We start from the raw sequence: 15,132 nt of genomic DNA on the forward strand, positions 1-15,132 counted from the left end.
CTGGGAATTCCCAGTGCGGGGCAGAACGAGGCAGCAGTTCCTTTGGCTCTGGGAATTCCTTGGATTTGGGCTGAGACCTCCAGGAATGGGGCGTCTGCAGGGATGAGCTTCTCTGAGCGCTCAGGCTGATCACACTGGGGCTGGATCAGCCTGCGAACTCTTTGGCAGCCCCCCCCCCACGCTTCAAAACCGCTGGGAAATCAGTATTTTTGCTGGTTGGGTCCAGATAGTTGTATTTTCCTGGTTTTTTTTTTTTTTTTTAAATGAGGAACAGACAGGAGGTAGTCAATTTCTTTTCCTCGATATTATGGCTTCGTCTGGAGCAACAAATGCTCGAGTCGCGTTCGTTTTAAGCCCCCGTGTTCATTTAAAGTCGTTTCAATGTTAAGTTCGCTTTAAGGCGTTGATTTTAAGGTAAATTTGACGTTTTGATCTTTAATCCACGCCCCGTTTCCCTGGGAATAACGGGAGCGCGGCGGGAGCGGCCGCCAGGGGGCGCCGGAGCCGCGGCGTGAGGGGCCCGCGATGGCGGCGGCGCCGGGAGCCGCTCGGGGCTTTGTGTCCCCGCGCCGGGACGTTCAAACGCCTCGGCCGCCAAAGTCGGCTGGAAATAAAAGATATATAAATACACAAATCTAGTCACCCTTGTCTTGTGAAGTGTTTCTCTGTGTGTTTTGTTCTGAACTTACTTCAGCTTCGCCCTTGCTCATGCTTTGCCCTTAGATTTACTTTACCCTTCCTGCCTGCCTGTAACTCTTAACGGGCCATTAATAAATTACAAGGTTTAGTTTGGAAATAAACATTCCATGCCACCATTCTTTTCTTTTTTGGTGGCCGTTTTTGTTTGTGCAGACGTTTCTTCTGGTTTCCAGGTAATCTCTCAGCCCCATTCCCACAGCTGGCAAGTTCTGGTGTCATAAATCAGACTTCACATTGTTGTAGGAAGGGCCCCGTGTTAATTAGTAGGAGAAAAATAATCCAGTATCTGACATCTGTATAACGTAGAAAGGCTTGAAATGAGCTGTATGAATTGGTGAAACAGGTATGAAGAAGCCTTCATCCTGGGGAGCAGTTGGCATCAGTAGGATTGGGCTGGAAATGGATCCAAATACTTGGATTTATGTTTTCAGACTGATTAATTGAATTTCACGCTTTACACGTTACAGTTCAAGATTTTTTTCCCGGTGTCCCTGAGGACTTAGGAGGTCTCTGTGCAGTTCCCCTCGTGCTTGGTGTCACTGCCACGCTGTTTGGTGGGCACAGACTTCGCCTTTTTGCCAATTTTTTGTGAAATCGCACCAGCTTTGCGGGCTTTGGGGACTTTGAGACTGCTATTGCTCCATCAGGTTTCTTCAACCTGGATTGACAAATGTGTGAAGGAAAGAAAACCGATTTTCCAGTGACTTGTCTGCATCTATTTTTCCTCATTCTTGGAATCAAACGATGGGGTGAGGAGCTGTAGTCCAGGGTACGGCATTTGAGAAGCACTATCATTAGCGCAGAGGAGTTGAATGATGTAATGCCAGTAAAAGTGCCAGGGAGGTTTTGATTTTAGCTGTGGTGTGTCATTCAGTAGGTGACTTGTAGAAAACCATAATCTCTTGCAGAACTTTTTGCGTGACTTTTAATTTTATAGCGGTTATTTTATGGCACTTTCTCTAAGTCTTCATTTGAAGTGTATGCAGTAAGGCAGGTTACTTAAAACCTAGAGCAGAACTGCTGATTTTATGCAATAGGTGACAGCTGTTAAATTTTTTGGAGAGTACAATAAATGCAAGACCAAGTTCAATATAGAGAAATTCTTCATTAAATGGCAACAGGAACATTGATACGTCTCATCAAAATGTAAAAGAATTCAGGTTTTCAGTACTGATGATTCAGAATTAGTCCAGTAAAGTAATATTCTTTAATTCAAACTCTGATTGAAATCCTGGTGCAGGAAACAAGCTGGTGGTTTGGGGGTAAATTGCTTTTTTTCCCACGGTAGAACTGTGAGTAAGAGGCAGAATTGGTCTGTTTGATAGACTTGTGTGTGTTGTGCTTAAGAGACAAAGCGTTATAAACACATTTGTGGAGTGTCTAGCAAGCAAGTAGGAATTGTTTTCCCTTAAAAAAAGAAACAGAAGTGAAAAATTCTGGAAAGGAGAAAGCTTGAAAATTCCTTATTTTTCAAATCTCTGCCCTTCTCAGTAGAGATACCAGGAAAAGCAGAACAGAAATAAGTCATAAAGAAATGTTGTCGTGCTGCAGCTCCTGGCGGAGCTGGTGGCAGAAGCTGAAAAGAGCAGTGACAATTTCTGTGGTTCTTTTTGAGCCACGGGACCTGAACAGCAGACTGACAGCTGCTAGCAGGGCTCAGCCCCGGGCTGTGTCCAGAGGGGAGGGTTTAACAACGAATGAAGTGAAATACTGCTTGGTGCTACCTGTTAGAGTGAGGATTCTTTAGCAGCTGCAAAATGATGCTGTAGAGGAGCTGACCACAAGGTTAGGCAAGGGCCAGGAAGGGCTTCAGCAGAGCATGGCCTCCACAAAGTGGCAGTTTATATTGGCTTTATTGCAGCAATACCCGTGCTTCCTCGTGTCTGTTTTATTTCTGAGTGTTCTGTCTAAAGCGTGCCTCGTTTGCTGCATTTTGGGGGATGCTCTGCCTTGCCCAGCGTATCTTTGTCTCTCATTCTTACTGCTATGCTTTTTGTTATGCTTCTATGGTTACGGTTTGGTCACTTACTCTCTGATTTTTCTTCTTAATTTTTTTATTGGCAAATCTTAAAGCCCTCGTCTCCTGCTTTATGCTGTGTCCTGTACAGCTTCTCCAGCAAGCCCTCACGTACAGAGGGCAACATGAAATGTCTAAAGCTCAATTTTTTTTTTTCCAGTTATCCTAAATATGTCTTCCCTTGGTCATTGGTTTTAACAGTCCTTTGTGGATTTCTCTTAAAATTTGCTAGCAAAAAAATGGCTTTGCTGGCTTAATATTGATGAATGGGAGATTAAGAGCTAGCCCACAAGATGTGTTGTCTGAAGACAGAAAGGGAAGGGAAAATGCCCTTTCTGTAACTTCATTCTGTTCTGGGTGTGTTTAGGAACATTTATTAAAGCCAAGAGCCTGCTTTGCCCCCTTATAATGAAGAGATGCTTTTGTCTGAGCTATCAAACGTTTAAAACTGGTGTAATAAACATAATCCTTTTGTAACCTTCTCTGTTGTGTAACAAACACGTTTTCAACATCAAAGTTGATTATTAGCATAGCTGGTTCTTCAAAAGCCATTTCCGAAATGCACTGCAAATCGTTGCCTTTCAGCTAATCCGTGTGCATATGCAAATCCCATTGAGCTGTTTGCTTCGCTGGGATTAGCATTGTGTATTCAGCCTTTAAAAGCCTCCCTGGATGCCTGGGGGTGGTGTGTGGAGTGAGGCACAGTGGTGGCATTCGCCTCGGAATTCCTACACCAGCAAACTTCCAGTGCTGCTGCAGAGTTTATAAGATGTGTTTTTTCTTTCTCATTCGCTATAAAGTAGAGAGTGTTTAATTGTATATAATTAATTTTGCAATTGAGGTTTGGTCTGACGAGGTGGTGAGTCCCTGGTGCTGCACAAGGCAACTTGTGCCCACCAAATCTGCAATTTCTGCCTCTTCCCTCCTGGAAGAAAAGTGTTTGCACCGATCACGGTGTGTGATTTTCATCAAATGTCAATGCAAAGTGAATTTTATCTGTAAACTCCTCGTTTCATTTCGTTTTTAGAGAGGATGGTGTCGGGTTGGTTGTTGGCCAGGCTCAAACATTAAGTTGCCTCTGTGAGCAACTTTATTTGTTGTCAGTCATTGAGGCTGCTGGTGGCTGGGCAGCCCCAAGTCAGGGTATTGGGCCAGCATAGCTGTGGGCATCAGGGCATCCCAAGTCCTTTGCCAAGGATAAAAGTATCCCTTGAAGCTTGTTGTCCTGTTTGTATGGTTACGTTATTGATGCCTCAATTCCTGGGGTAGCGTGGTCTTTAGTACAGACTGTTGTTCTCTGCATCAAACTTCCCTTTGTTTGCCTTAGTTGGTGGAGTTGTGTGTGAGCCAGAAGCAGCAAGGCCAGGTCCTGCCTGCTGCAGGATCTGGCCAATGTTTTGTGGAAAAGGGCAAATCCAGCACTTGTATTGTACAAGAGATGAGTCTGTAGAACATAGAGCCACTTTTTGAATAGCTTCTCTTTGTATATTCCTGTATATTTCTTTAGTTTGGTCTTTCCAGGGGTTACCAGTCTGGGGTCCACGTGGACTCGTTTCAGCAATGCATCCTGCATTTTGGTTAGGAAGTAAGCTAAAATCAGGAAGGAAAATTAGTTGGCAGATAGATGGGACTGCATGGGCTGCCTCAGTTACGAAAATTAAATGTGACTCTTGCACACAGGGGCTCAACAGGTTTTGTTAAGGGATTAGGGAGACTGGGGGACTCTTCCACTTCTAGATGTGGCACCTGGGGACGTGGTTCGTGGTGGCCTTGGCAGTGCTGGGGTGATGGTTGGATGTGATGATTTTAGAGGGCTTTTCCAACCTAAATGATTCTTGATGGGTTCCCTAACAGTCTCCACGTGTGACTTCAGTTCATTATCTGCTGATAATTGCTCACAGTTTGCTGTTGTTTGGTTTGCTTTAATTTTTCTCCTCATTTTTGTTTTGGCTGCTGATTTATAGCCCTTGACTGAAGGTTTCCTGTAACTTCCAAAACTTCAAATTAAATTTTTGAATAAATTGTAACTCTGATAGAAGACATTTTTTTGAGCACTATTTGGAACATATGTCATCTGTGACAAGTGCATTCTCTCAGGAACCTCTTTGGAGTGCTGGCTTATCACGTTTAGTTCAAGAATTATTCTAAAGCTGGTACATGACTAAAAATTGAATGGTTTTGTTAATAAATGTTGTGAATGCGTGTTCCTTGTGGTTTCAGCACAAGATCCTGCTGTGTCAGGCACCTTCTGCAGTGTCTCACCTTTGAAAAGGCTTTCAGAGTCACAGAACCAATTTTAAATTAAGGCAGAGGTTTGTTTTTCTTCAAGCTCTATCTGCACTTAATGAAGGAACGTTATTGGCAGATGCTGAAGAAATATTTTTTTCCATAGAAAATTGGATTTCAGGCATAAAACTTGTTAATGTTAATAAAGACAGGTCATTACTGGTCTCAAGTCAGATATGCAAACTCCAGGAGATGGAGTGCTGCTGGTGGCACTTCTGCTGGTGCTACTTTTGTGTGAAAAAAGCCCTCGTGGGGAGTAAATCAGCCGGAGTTGAGCGCACGTACAATTGTATCACTCCCATCATTTATGCCCCTCCTGATGGCTGATGCACTTGCTTGTGTCTTAGGGCTGGTAATTTACAGTCTCCCAGAAAGGTATGTTTAGATTTAAGCTGTGCAATAGTGTAACTAATGAGAAACAGAGGGAATTTATAGCACTTGGTGACTGATTGGCTGAGTACCTCGACATTAATTGAAATCTGAGGACTCCCAGCTGTCCTTCAGTTAGAAAAAAAAAAAATTAAAAAGGAAAAAAACCCCTCTTTTTGGACAAGTGTGACTACTGCTTTGTAGCATTTTGGCAGTAGTTTTTGTGTTTGTGGAGAACGTGGTTGGGATGAAGAGGTGGGATCCCTCAATGAATGCAAGGTGTATTCCCTAACCCCCTGCAGGCGCTGGTTGATCTGCACCCATGGCAGTATCACTCAGCTCCTGCTTTTCCAGTCTCAGTGTGACTTCAGTCTTGCCCTAGGATTTTGGCTCCAGTTCCACGTGGAAGCTCGGCTGTAGAGTCAGCACTTTGTGCTGCTCTCCGCTGTTTGGCTGAGAGGCACTCAGGCCTAACTGTTGTGTGACAAATTATCTGGATAAATACTTGGCATTAATCTCTCGCTTAATAACGCTGTTTAACCGGTCATCTCCACGGAGAGCACGCAGCTTTCTCCTCTGCTGTCATCCTGTAAATGCACCATTCTTGCTGGAGCTTAGTCTTGTGAAAATGTCTAAATTTTCCCATTAAGTGCTTAAAAAGTAATAAAACTAAAGCCATTAGCCTTCACTCGTCAGATCCGTATCAAGAGAAATATTCTTGGGCGCCATAAATCTGATCAAGTGTTCGACATTTATATCATTCGACTTCATTCTCTGGAAATGGACCTTTGAAGGTAAATTGCATTAAGTAGGGCAGTTTAAATTTTTAATACAATCTTATTGTAACTGTTAGCAAATGATTAAAGTGCAAAGGGGGGGCTTATGTGTTTTGGGAGATTTATGTGAAATGCTCTATGATGCTTCTGCTCGGGCAGGGAACTGCTTTTGTGACAGCTGAATGTGCATAAACCCACAAACCCAAAGGAATTTTAGCCTGTAGTGGTGGAGGAGATGGCTTCCTATCTGCTGCTGGATTTGAGGAGGGTGTTTTGGGAGCAGGAGTTACTCCACCTGCACTGAAGCAGTGATGTTGGTAACACAGAGTTTAACTCTTTTTTCCAACAGGCATTTGTGTGCCTGAGAGGTGGATTTTGGTGGCTCAGTTGGACAATGGAGCTCATGGGCTGAAGTGGTTTATTTAATTTTATTTAGGTCCTTGGTGGTTTGTTTTGAGGGAGGTTTTTCTTTAAAGTACAAGAACATTCTCTGGCTTGATTTTGGTGAGCAGCATAGATAGGTTGTGCTTCAGAAGTACTGATGTGTTTGTGCACTTTGTGTGTGTTGCTGTAATAAACCTGATGTCTCTCTGGTTTTTTTTCTGAGGAGAATACTCACATATTGAGGAATAATACCCATATTTAATGTGGGAAAAAGTGCCATTTGTTCCAAGTGTTAGGTGAATATAACTTTTTTCTTAGATATCCCAAGAATCATGGCCCTTGTTTTGGGACCAGCTGTGCCCTGTCTGGATGTAGCTGTGTCATCTCAAGGTGTGGTTGCTGCTCTGACTTCAGACTTTGAGTTGTTAGATAACAATTTTAATTCGTTTTGGCAGCTTAAAAAAGAAAACCATTGATTATTGTGGCTTTTTGGTGACTTTTTCTTCAAGTTGAGTTAATAGAACCATCTAGATGAGGCACGAGTTGAATTTGATTCACTAAATGTGCATAAGTTTATTTCTTTCTAGAGGGATGGATGCGTCTGAGATGCACTAGCATAACCAGCAGCTTTCTAGCACTTTGTGTCCTTTTTTGTGCTCCTTTAAGTGAGCTCATTGGGTGTGCATGAATCTTCAGAAAGCAGAAATGTTCTCATTTGATGCCCCAGAATGGGCTTTCCATGGAGCTGCTTCAAAATGGGAGTGTGAAATTTGTCGCTAAGGTGGTAAAATCCTTAAGTATCATATCATTTTCTGTTATTTAATCTGTCTTGATATGATTAAAAGGTGATTCTGTGTTTTGACGCAGAATTAAATATATACAATTATGTTATCCTTAAGAATGTTATTCTTAAAGGGTAATTAACAACTCAGTTGCTTCCTATATGGACATTTTACAAAGCACATCAATTTGACTACGTTCTCTTTGAATCTTTTCAGTTTGACTTTTTTTCTTGTTTCAATGTTTTTTAACCTTTGCATTTAAAATCATACCTCTGTGTGGGATGTAACAGGATTTATTACTTGATTCTGTCCTCATGGAGAGATCAGCAGAGCTCCATGAGGTACTGGTGAGGTAAATCCATGTGCAGAAGGCTTTACCTGTGTGTCTGGCACAATGTTTGCCTTAAATCCTCGAGCCACGTGCTTCTACTTGCAGCACAGTTCAAGTAGTGAAGAAAACACAGGTTTATTTTTTAAATTCCTTCAGATGCCAGATTGTTTCCAGTGGATTTATTGGCATATTTGCTTGCCTAGTCTTGGAAGGCAGTGATTTGCATGGAAGTTGGGAATAAGTGATGTGCAGTGTTAATTATAGTTACCTGTGGAGGAAAAAATATATGTTGGCATTGATTAAAGATATTTAATACTGAGCCTGATTTGCAGCTGTATTTTCATATCTTGTAAGTCAAGGTATAAGAAGCAAAGATTTGTTAACCAAGCACTTTGTCCTGTAAAACTTCCTAATGCTTTTGGTCCCTTGCAGTACAGATTTATACTTTTTTGGTCGGTTTGACTTTTGTTTTCTGGTCGTGCTGTAGAGTGAAATTGAAGTTTCTCCCAGCAAGTTTCACCACAGGCTGTCAGAGCACGGAGTAGGTTTGTGCTCAGTGCAGAGCAAGAACTCCTCTCTGCAGGTGAGGCTTTGCAGTGGCACTGCTTCTTCAGGGCAGAGTAACTTAAGACATTTCTGGCTGCGTGTGGCCAGGAATTAACTGGATAAATTGCCATTTCCAAACCCCAACATTACAGTTGTCCAGCACTCGTTTCTCTATTACACCTGACACGTGCAGTGCCGAGCTCTCCTTTTAAACAGAGGAGTGTAAAGGTTGTTAAGCCTAGAAAATGGATTGAATTTAAAATAACAGGCACAATGGCCTTAATAGTGGCTACTTACATTAATGTTTCCCATTTGGAAGCATTTGTGGTTAGGGCTTGCTCTGATAGTTATTACTGCCTCTCCTGCAATATGTAATTGTGGAATAAATTTACTTTTATTGAACTCATACTGTAAACATGGAATATTAAGCTAAAAGGCAGCTGCTGTAAAAATGGAAGCTGCTGTATATCTTAACTTTTCCACTTGTATTCTTTAAGGTAAAAGCAAATACTGTGTAACTCCCAGTTTTGCATTTCTTTTTTCCTTCCCAGTAGTTAAAACAGGTATTCACGAGTGTTTATCCCTGCTGTTGGTTTTCACCCAGCCATGAGCCTTCCAGCTTCAACTGAAATCCATTTTCTGTCCGTAAGTGGAGGGAAATTTCCTGCGCTCCCATCTTCTGCACAAAGCGGCAGGTTTTAACTGAACCCGGTGCTTACTCGGACACACAGTGGAGATAAATGCTCTTGAACAGGTTTTTATGAGAAACCAGTTGTGATTGAAATTAGTGGTAATTGGAGAAGAGAGTTTGCATCTCCTAAATATGCAGCACTCCTGTACTGTGATCACTGAGAAGAGAAATAACACCTGATGTTAAGGATCTTGTATGCTTGGAGTCTTCCCTTTTAATAATCCAGGCTTTCCTTGGTCGAAGCAAAGAGCACAGGAAAATCTGTGTTCCCTGCCTTTTGGGAATGAAAAGTGATCAGATTGTTGATACCTTTGGATGTTTTCTAGGATCCATCTTAGGAGCAGGGAGAGATCAGGTCTCAGCCTAGATGAGATTTGCCTCAGGTCATCTCTTGGGCGCTGCAGGGTGTTTCCAGTTTTCCAAGATGCGGAGCTGGTAAGACTCTCACCTTGTGCCTTGAACTTCTCCTAGGAAGTATTTTCCCCCCAGGACTCTGCCTTTCTTGTCCTTGTCCTTGGATGGAGCTGCGCTAATGAGGTTGAGGAGGAGCTGACGTGTGAACAGCCCTTTGAACCAGGGCAAGACAACTCTGTCAGTGCAGTTCCTCTGGCAACAGCATTCCTAATGGGGACGAGCTCCCAAACGGAGCACAAAGAGGAGTGGGTTCATTATGGAGGCACAGCTGTGGGTGTCGGGGAGAGGAGGTGCCCTGCTCGTCCTCCCATGAGGGAATTCAGTCCTCTGCTCGTCAGCCCCCAGAGCAGAACGGGAGGGCTTTGCTCGGGGAAGACGAGCGTGCGGTCCCTTTTTCCATGCGCAGATGGAAAATGCGGTGGTTTGCGCGGAGATCCGCAGAGCTGGAGCCTGGAAACATCACTGTGCAGCTCTGAGGTTGCCGGAGTGCCGAGCTCTCCTGCTCAGGGCTCCCTGCGAGCCATCCAGGCAGGGAGGGAGCGGGAGATGCTGAGGAATGAGTGGGTTTTGACTAACAAAAAGTAGTGTTTGAGATGAAAGTGGCAGGGGGTGGGAAGGTTAATTTTGTTGTGGTGCACTAGGTCAGGCATGGAAGAAGAGGCATTCAAGCCAAGAGCTTTCCCTCCCAACTTGGAGCGGGAATTTCACATGCTTTTAATTATCAATGCCTTAAAGCAAAACACAACTCCCAGTCATTCTGGTTCGTGGAATTAAATTTAAATGTATAAAAAATGAGTGTCGGTCTCCCCCCAAGACCAAATATTTGCTAAATATCAATTCTCCTTGTTTACAGTTCTAAGTATCCATGGCATATCCCCCTTTATTTGCAGAAGAGGTCTTGACTTTGCACATAAATTTTGTTTAGCTTTTCATACTACTGATACATTACAATAAAATCTGTCCCAAATTTGATAGCTTAATGGAATCTGTAAAAGTACAGACAATTCAATTGATTTTTAAAAATAGTTGAAATGCTTCTCACTCTCTGGATTATTTTTGATATCTGCTATAGATTAAGTCAGTATTCATCTGTTTTAGAAATATTTTTCGGCAAGTATTAAATTCCAATATTGCATTCAGAAGCAGCTTTGGAATGAGACAGAACCTGAAGGCTTGGGGCAGAAATATTTCTGCTTTCTTGAATTTTTAATTCTCTTTATAGAACGTCATTGTTCTGATGGAGTGAGCAGCTAAGACATTTGAGGTGAAGAGTGGTCTATTTTGACCCTACCTGTGTCCAGTTTGAGACCCCCCCCCCCCCAGCATAAGAAGGATGTGGAGTTGCTGGAATGAGTCCAGAGGAGGCCATGGAGATGTTTCTGAGACTGGAGCCCCTCTGCTCTGGAGCCAGGCTGGGAGAGCTGGGGCTGTTCACTTGGAGAAGAGAAGGCTCCAGGGAGAGCTTAGAGCCCCCTCCAGGGCCTAGAGGGGCTCTAGGAGAGCTGGAGAGGGACTGGGGACAAGGGCTGGAGGAACAGGACACAGGGAATGGCTTCCCAGTGCCAGAGGGCAGGGATGGATGGGATATTGGGAAGAAATCCTTCCCTGTGAGGGTGGCGAGGCCCTGGCACAGGGTGCCCAGAGCAGCTGTGGCTGCCCCTGGATCCCTGGCAGTGCCCAAGGCCAGGCTGGACACTGGGGCTGGGAGCAGCCTGGTTCTTCGCTCATGTTCAGGTTGTGCATTTGAGTCGGTGAGTTCAGACTGTCTTGAGTTTCTTTCCCCTGTTCCTTCCCCTTCCTTGCCCAGACTGTGCTGTGCGTGTTGATGTGATGCTACCAACACCCCTGTGTTCACATTGAAGGGAAGAGGTAAATATTTTCCTTGGCTAATCATCTCTCCCGTGTGGGAGCAGGAGCTTTTGCAGACAAGGTAGTTTTCATTCATGTGTGGTTTTTGTTCAGTTTTGGTCTTAATTTAGGTCTTTTCCACATACGATGAAGACAAATCCATGTGCATATGCTAAAATCTGACCTTTGGTTTGCTCTCTTCACTCACTAATGTGTTTTAAAATATTTTAATATATGGCTTCCCAGGCTCCAGATCAATAACCCAATGGGTCTGAAATGACAGAGTGCTACGATATTCCCCTTTAATTTAAACATGATTAGCTGATGAAGGTTATGATCAATATGCATGGGGAAGATAAATTAATTGATACCATCCTTTCAGGATGATAAGAGGCCTATTGGAGGTGGGATGTAACTAATGAAGCTGCTTCTTCATATATATGAGCTATTCTTTATACAATGTATTCTCACTAAATCATGGTTATGCCATCATTCATTTGCATGAAAAACATAAGCCACAGACCAGTTTGTTATTAAAATTGCATTAATCTGAGAAGAAACTATGCTTACACCATTCCTGCCTGTGCTATAAGGTAGTGAGGGAAAATAATCTTGGAATTTACGTAATTATCTTTTTATGTTTTCTGAACAAGACAGCCTGGATTCTGTTGGCTTAATTCCATCAAGTTTCTGGGGTACTTCTTAAGGAGATGCCAATAATTGTCACTGGTTTTGGTGGAGGCTTTGCAGGTGACTGCAGGCTCCTTGGCACAAGTTTCATGAGGTGCTTCCCTTCAGGAAGAAAACTGCATGCAAGGAAGCTAAATTTAGTTAGTGGTATTTTTGATTAGCACTACGCAGATATCTGTTTCTAAAGACTGAAATTTTGATTAGTTTTTAATTTGTGACTCAAAAGGTAGCAACAAATTTTATTTTTATGTATTTGTGACATATAAAAAGAGCACTTTCCAAAGGCTTTAGCTGAATTAGCAGCAAGAACTCAAGCTCCAGTGTGTGATGGGATGAATTCCTGAAATAGTTTGACTTGTTTAAATTGAAAAATTGTAGAAGGGATTTGCAAGTTGCTGCATTTCACATCAGTTCTGTTTGATTTTTTTTATTATGGGTCTGCCAAGCTGTGTCTAGAGATGTTAATGACTCTGATCCCTGTATCCATTTGATAAATGCTGCTTTTCCTTCAGTGCTGAAGAAAATGTCTTAATAAATTGCAAAACAAATTAGGCATTTTTCCAGCTGTGCTGCTGCTGCTAAGGAATAAAAGCTAAAACTAGAAATCATGATACAGCTTCTTTCCATAAATAATTGCGCTGGGATGTGGTGTGTGGCACCACCAATCCAGGTATTCATTCTATGTCGGGAACCCTTTATCAGTTCCAATATTCCAATTATCTTTGGTTTGGGCTCCAAAATGGATTGCCCTGGTGCGATGGCTGGTAGTTAAGGACAGTCTATCTTATTCCTTGGCAGCAGAGACTGGGTGTCTTCTGCCTGCCAGGAGAACATCCCAAAAAAGAATGGAAAATGTTTCCTACCATAAGTTTTGTTAGTGTGGTGGTGTAAGCACAGAGGGGACTTGGTACAGAATTCCTGCTCTTGCTTTTTGTAACTTTTTCCCCGAGTCCTCTGGTGCTCACCTGGTGGAGTGAGAGTTCTGGAGTCACATCCTCCATGTGGAGAACCGAGCTGGGGTCTCACATGGAGCATCATGGAAAACCAGCATCATTTGTCTTCTGTGTAACACAGTCAACTTTTGGAGCAGGCTTTGGTGGTGGAACCCTCTGTTTGTGTCTTGTTCATTCTGTGTTTTCCTGCCATGCCCTGCTTTCCACGTGTGCTCTGCCTTACCTGCCTGGATGTTTTGTTTCTCTTTAGTTGCCCAGAAGATCGTTTCCACCAAGAAGAAACAGCAGCTCTCAATTGGACCCTGCAAATCTCTGCCCAACTCTCCGAGCCACTCCTCCGTGTGTTCTGCCCAGGTTTCTGCCGTACATATCAGCCAGGTACAGATAAAATAAATGCTTGAAAGAGGAACTGATAAGCTGCTTTTCATCTGATGTATTTCATGCCATTTCAAGTGCTCTCTTTGCTGCTCGAGAGGTAGTTGCCATTTTCTTAATGCTGTCAGTGATCTGTAATTTGAAGCAATATCTGAATTTTTGTTTTTTTAGATTGGCTTGACTTCATTTCAGGAAACAAAATAGTAAAGCAGAATAATTTGGCTTTAAAGCCTGCTTGGATTGATAAGCCTGCTTTGATCATTCTCATTGGTACCCAGCAGCCTGCAGGTCTCAGTAGACCAGTCATGACAGTTGCAGGGTTTGCTGTGCTGTGGTTTAACATCCCCTTGCTGGGTTTTTGATGGTTACTGTCCCTCAGCTGTGCTGAGCTGGTGTATCCCAGTGGTTAGAGTGCTGGAATTTTCACTTGACGGTATTTTTAGAAGCATATGGTGTCCATCAACTCAGGTTCAACCCACTACATATGGTTAATACCAAAATTTTCTGACTAGCACAAGTTTTACCCGTGTGTGTTGCACGCTCCCCTGTGTCTCCCTCGCGATGCCCTTCCTCAGTGTCTTTGTTTTCTAGTGTCAAGCGATAATCTCTGGGCATACCCCCAGTTGGGATGGATGTAAACTGAATGATATCAAATACCTACAGCCACTCTGGTGTGGTTTTCACTCTAAACTCAATAATATGCCAGTATCTTCTGAGGTTATTTTGCAATCTTGAGCCACGCACGTGAGGATCTGTTTTAACTCTGGACCTCTATCCCGCACCGAGTGCCTGGTTTTTGGCAGAAAGGAGTAACTTCTACCACTGGGTTACAACCCTAGAGATGCACGTGCCAGTTTAGTCTTAAAAGTTCTTTGCTATGAGTTACTCTGCTTCAAGCTGAGTCCTGATACATCCTCAGACTGTGGCTGTGGTTTTTGCTGATGAGCCTAAAGAGAATGCTGGAGCTCAGACCCCCCTTTCTAAAGCAGGTGCTGAGTGAGGTGCATTGCTCTTCAGAAGAACCCTGGCACCTTGTGGTGAAGTACAAGTTCTCATATGGGAGAGGTTTTCCTCTTTCTTGCCATGTGACATTGGCCGCGTTTCCTCAGCCGCTCTGTCTCTGAGCGTGTTCGTGGCCATAAGACTTTGGAACTTGCCCTCTCTGAGGGCATTTCTTGTTAATGAAGCTTCTTTTGATTAAGGGCATCAAATATCTGGGGGCTCACTGGTTTCCTACCCAAGCCTAGGAGGAAGGTCAACAGCAAACACCAAATTGTAGACCAGTACATCACCTATGCGGGTAAACTTCTTGCCAGTGATAAGAACTGTTTGGGAAAATCAAGGCAGGGTAGCTTTTGTGATAAGGCTCCCTAGATTCTGTTTCAATAAAAGTGAAATAATGTTCTTTACTGCCTTTGCAAGGTGTCATAATTACCTAAAAGGGCAGTTGCATCACCAGGCAAAGATGTCTCTCTTCTGAGACTGATGTCATGCCTAAAAGTAGAGGCCAGAAATCTGTTTCATGTCGTATCTCCTTTGTGCTACACTTGAAGGCAGTGTGACCTTGTTTAAGGGAAGGAAGCTGAATCCTTATCCCAGACTTAAAAGAACTTTGCAACTGCAATTCCAAGTTTAAGATGATCTGGGGCAAGATTTGCCATCTCTGATCTTGGCTGGAAGACTGGCTGGTGTCTTGCCCTTTGGAACATCTCTCTTGGCGTAATGATGTTTCTCTGAAGATTTCCTCCATGAATTGAACCTGTTATCGGTGCAGTGCCCTGCCACTTGCATTCTCCACAGGAGCAGAGGCCTTCAGAGGCAGTGGTTACACACAGCACTTCAGATCAAGTCGGATATTGTTCCATCTCTGGTTGGATCATCCTGGGGATCGAACTCCTGCAAACTCTCCAGATGACTCTGCAGTCCAAAGCTTAGGCTTTAGAGAAAGGAAAAAAAGAAGTATCAAGTGTC

At 43.3% G+C, this 15,132-nt stretch overlaps 1 protein-coding gene across 18 annotated transcripts in view; it reads left to right on the forward strand.

The window, feature by feature from the left end:
• Positions 1-15,132, forward strand: part of AGAP1 (ArfGAP with GTPase domain, ankyrin repeat and PH domain 1) — a 313,696-nt gene that overhangs the window by 127,119 nt on the left and 171,445 nt on the right. For all 18 annotated transcript variants that reach the window (XM_042035331.1, XM_042035324.1, XM_042035325.1 and 15 more), the window contains one exon: positions 13,037-13,164. In XM_042035331.1, the coding sequence (XP_041891265.1) occupies positions 13,037-13,164 (128 nt within the window). The remainder of the gene's footprint in view (positions 1-13,036; positions 13,165-15,132) is intronic.

Source organism: Corvus kubaryi, unplaced genomic scaffold, assembly GCF_017639235.1.
Source record: "Corvus kubaryi isolate FWS band 111438036 unplaced genomic scaffold, C.kubaryi_AGA036_p1.0 37383, whole genome shotgun sequence".
Taxonomy (NCBI): domain Eukaryota; kingdom Metazoa; phylum Chordata; class Aves; order Passeriformes; family Corvidae; genus Corvus; species Corvus kubaryi.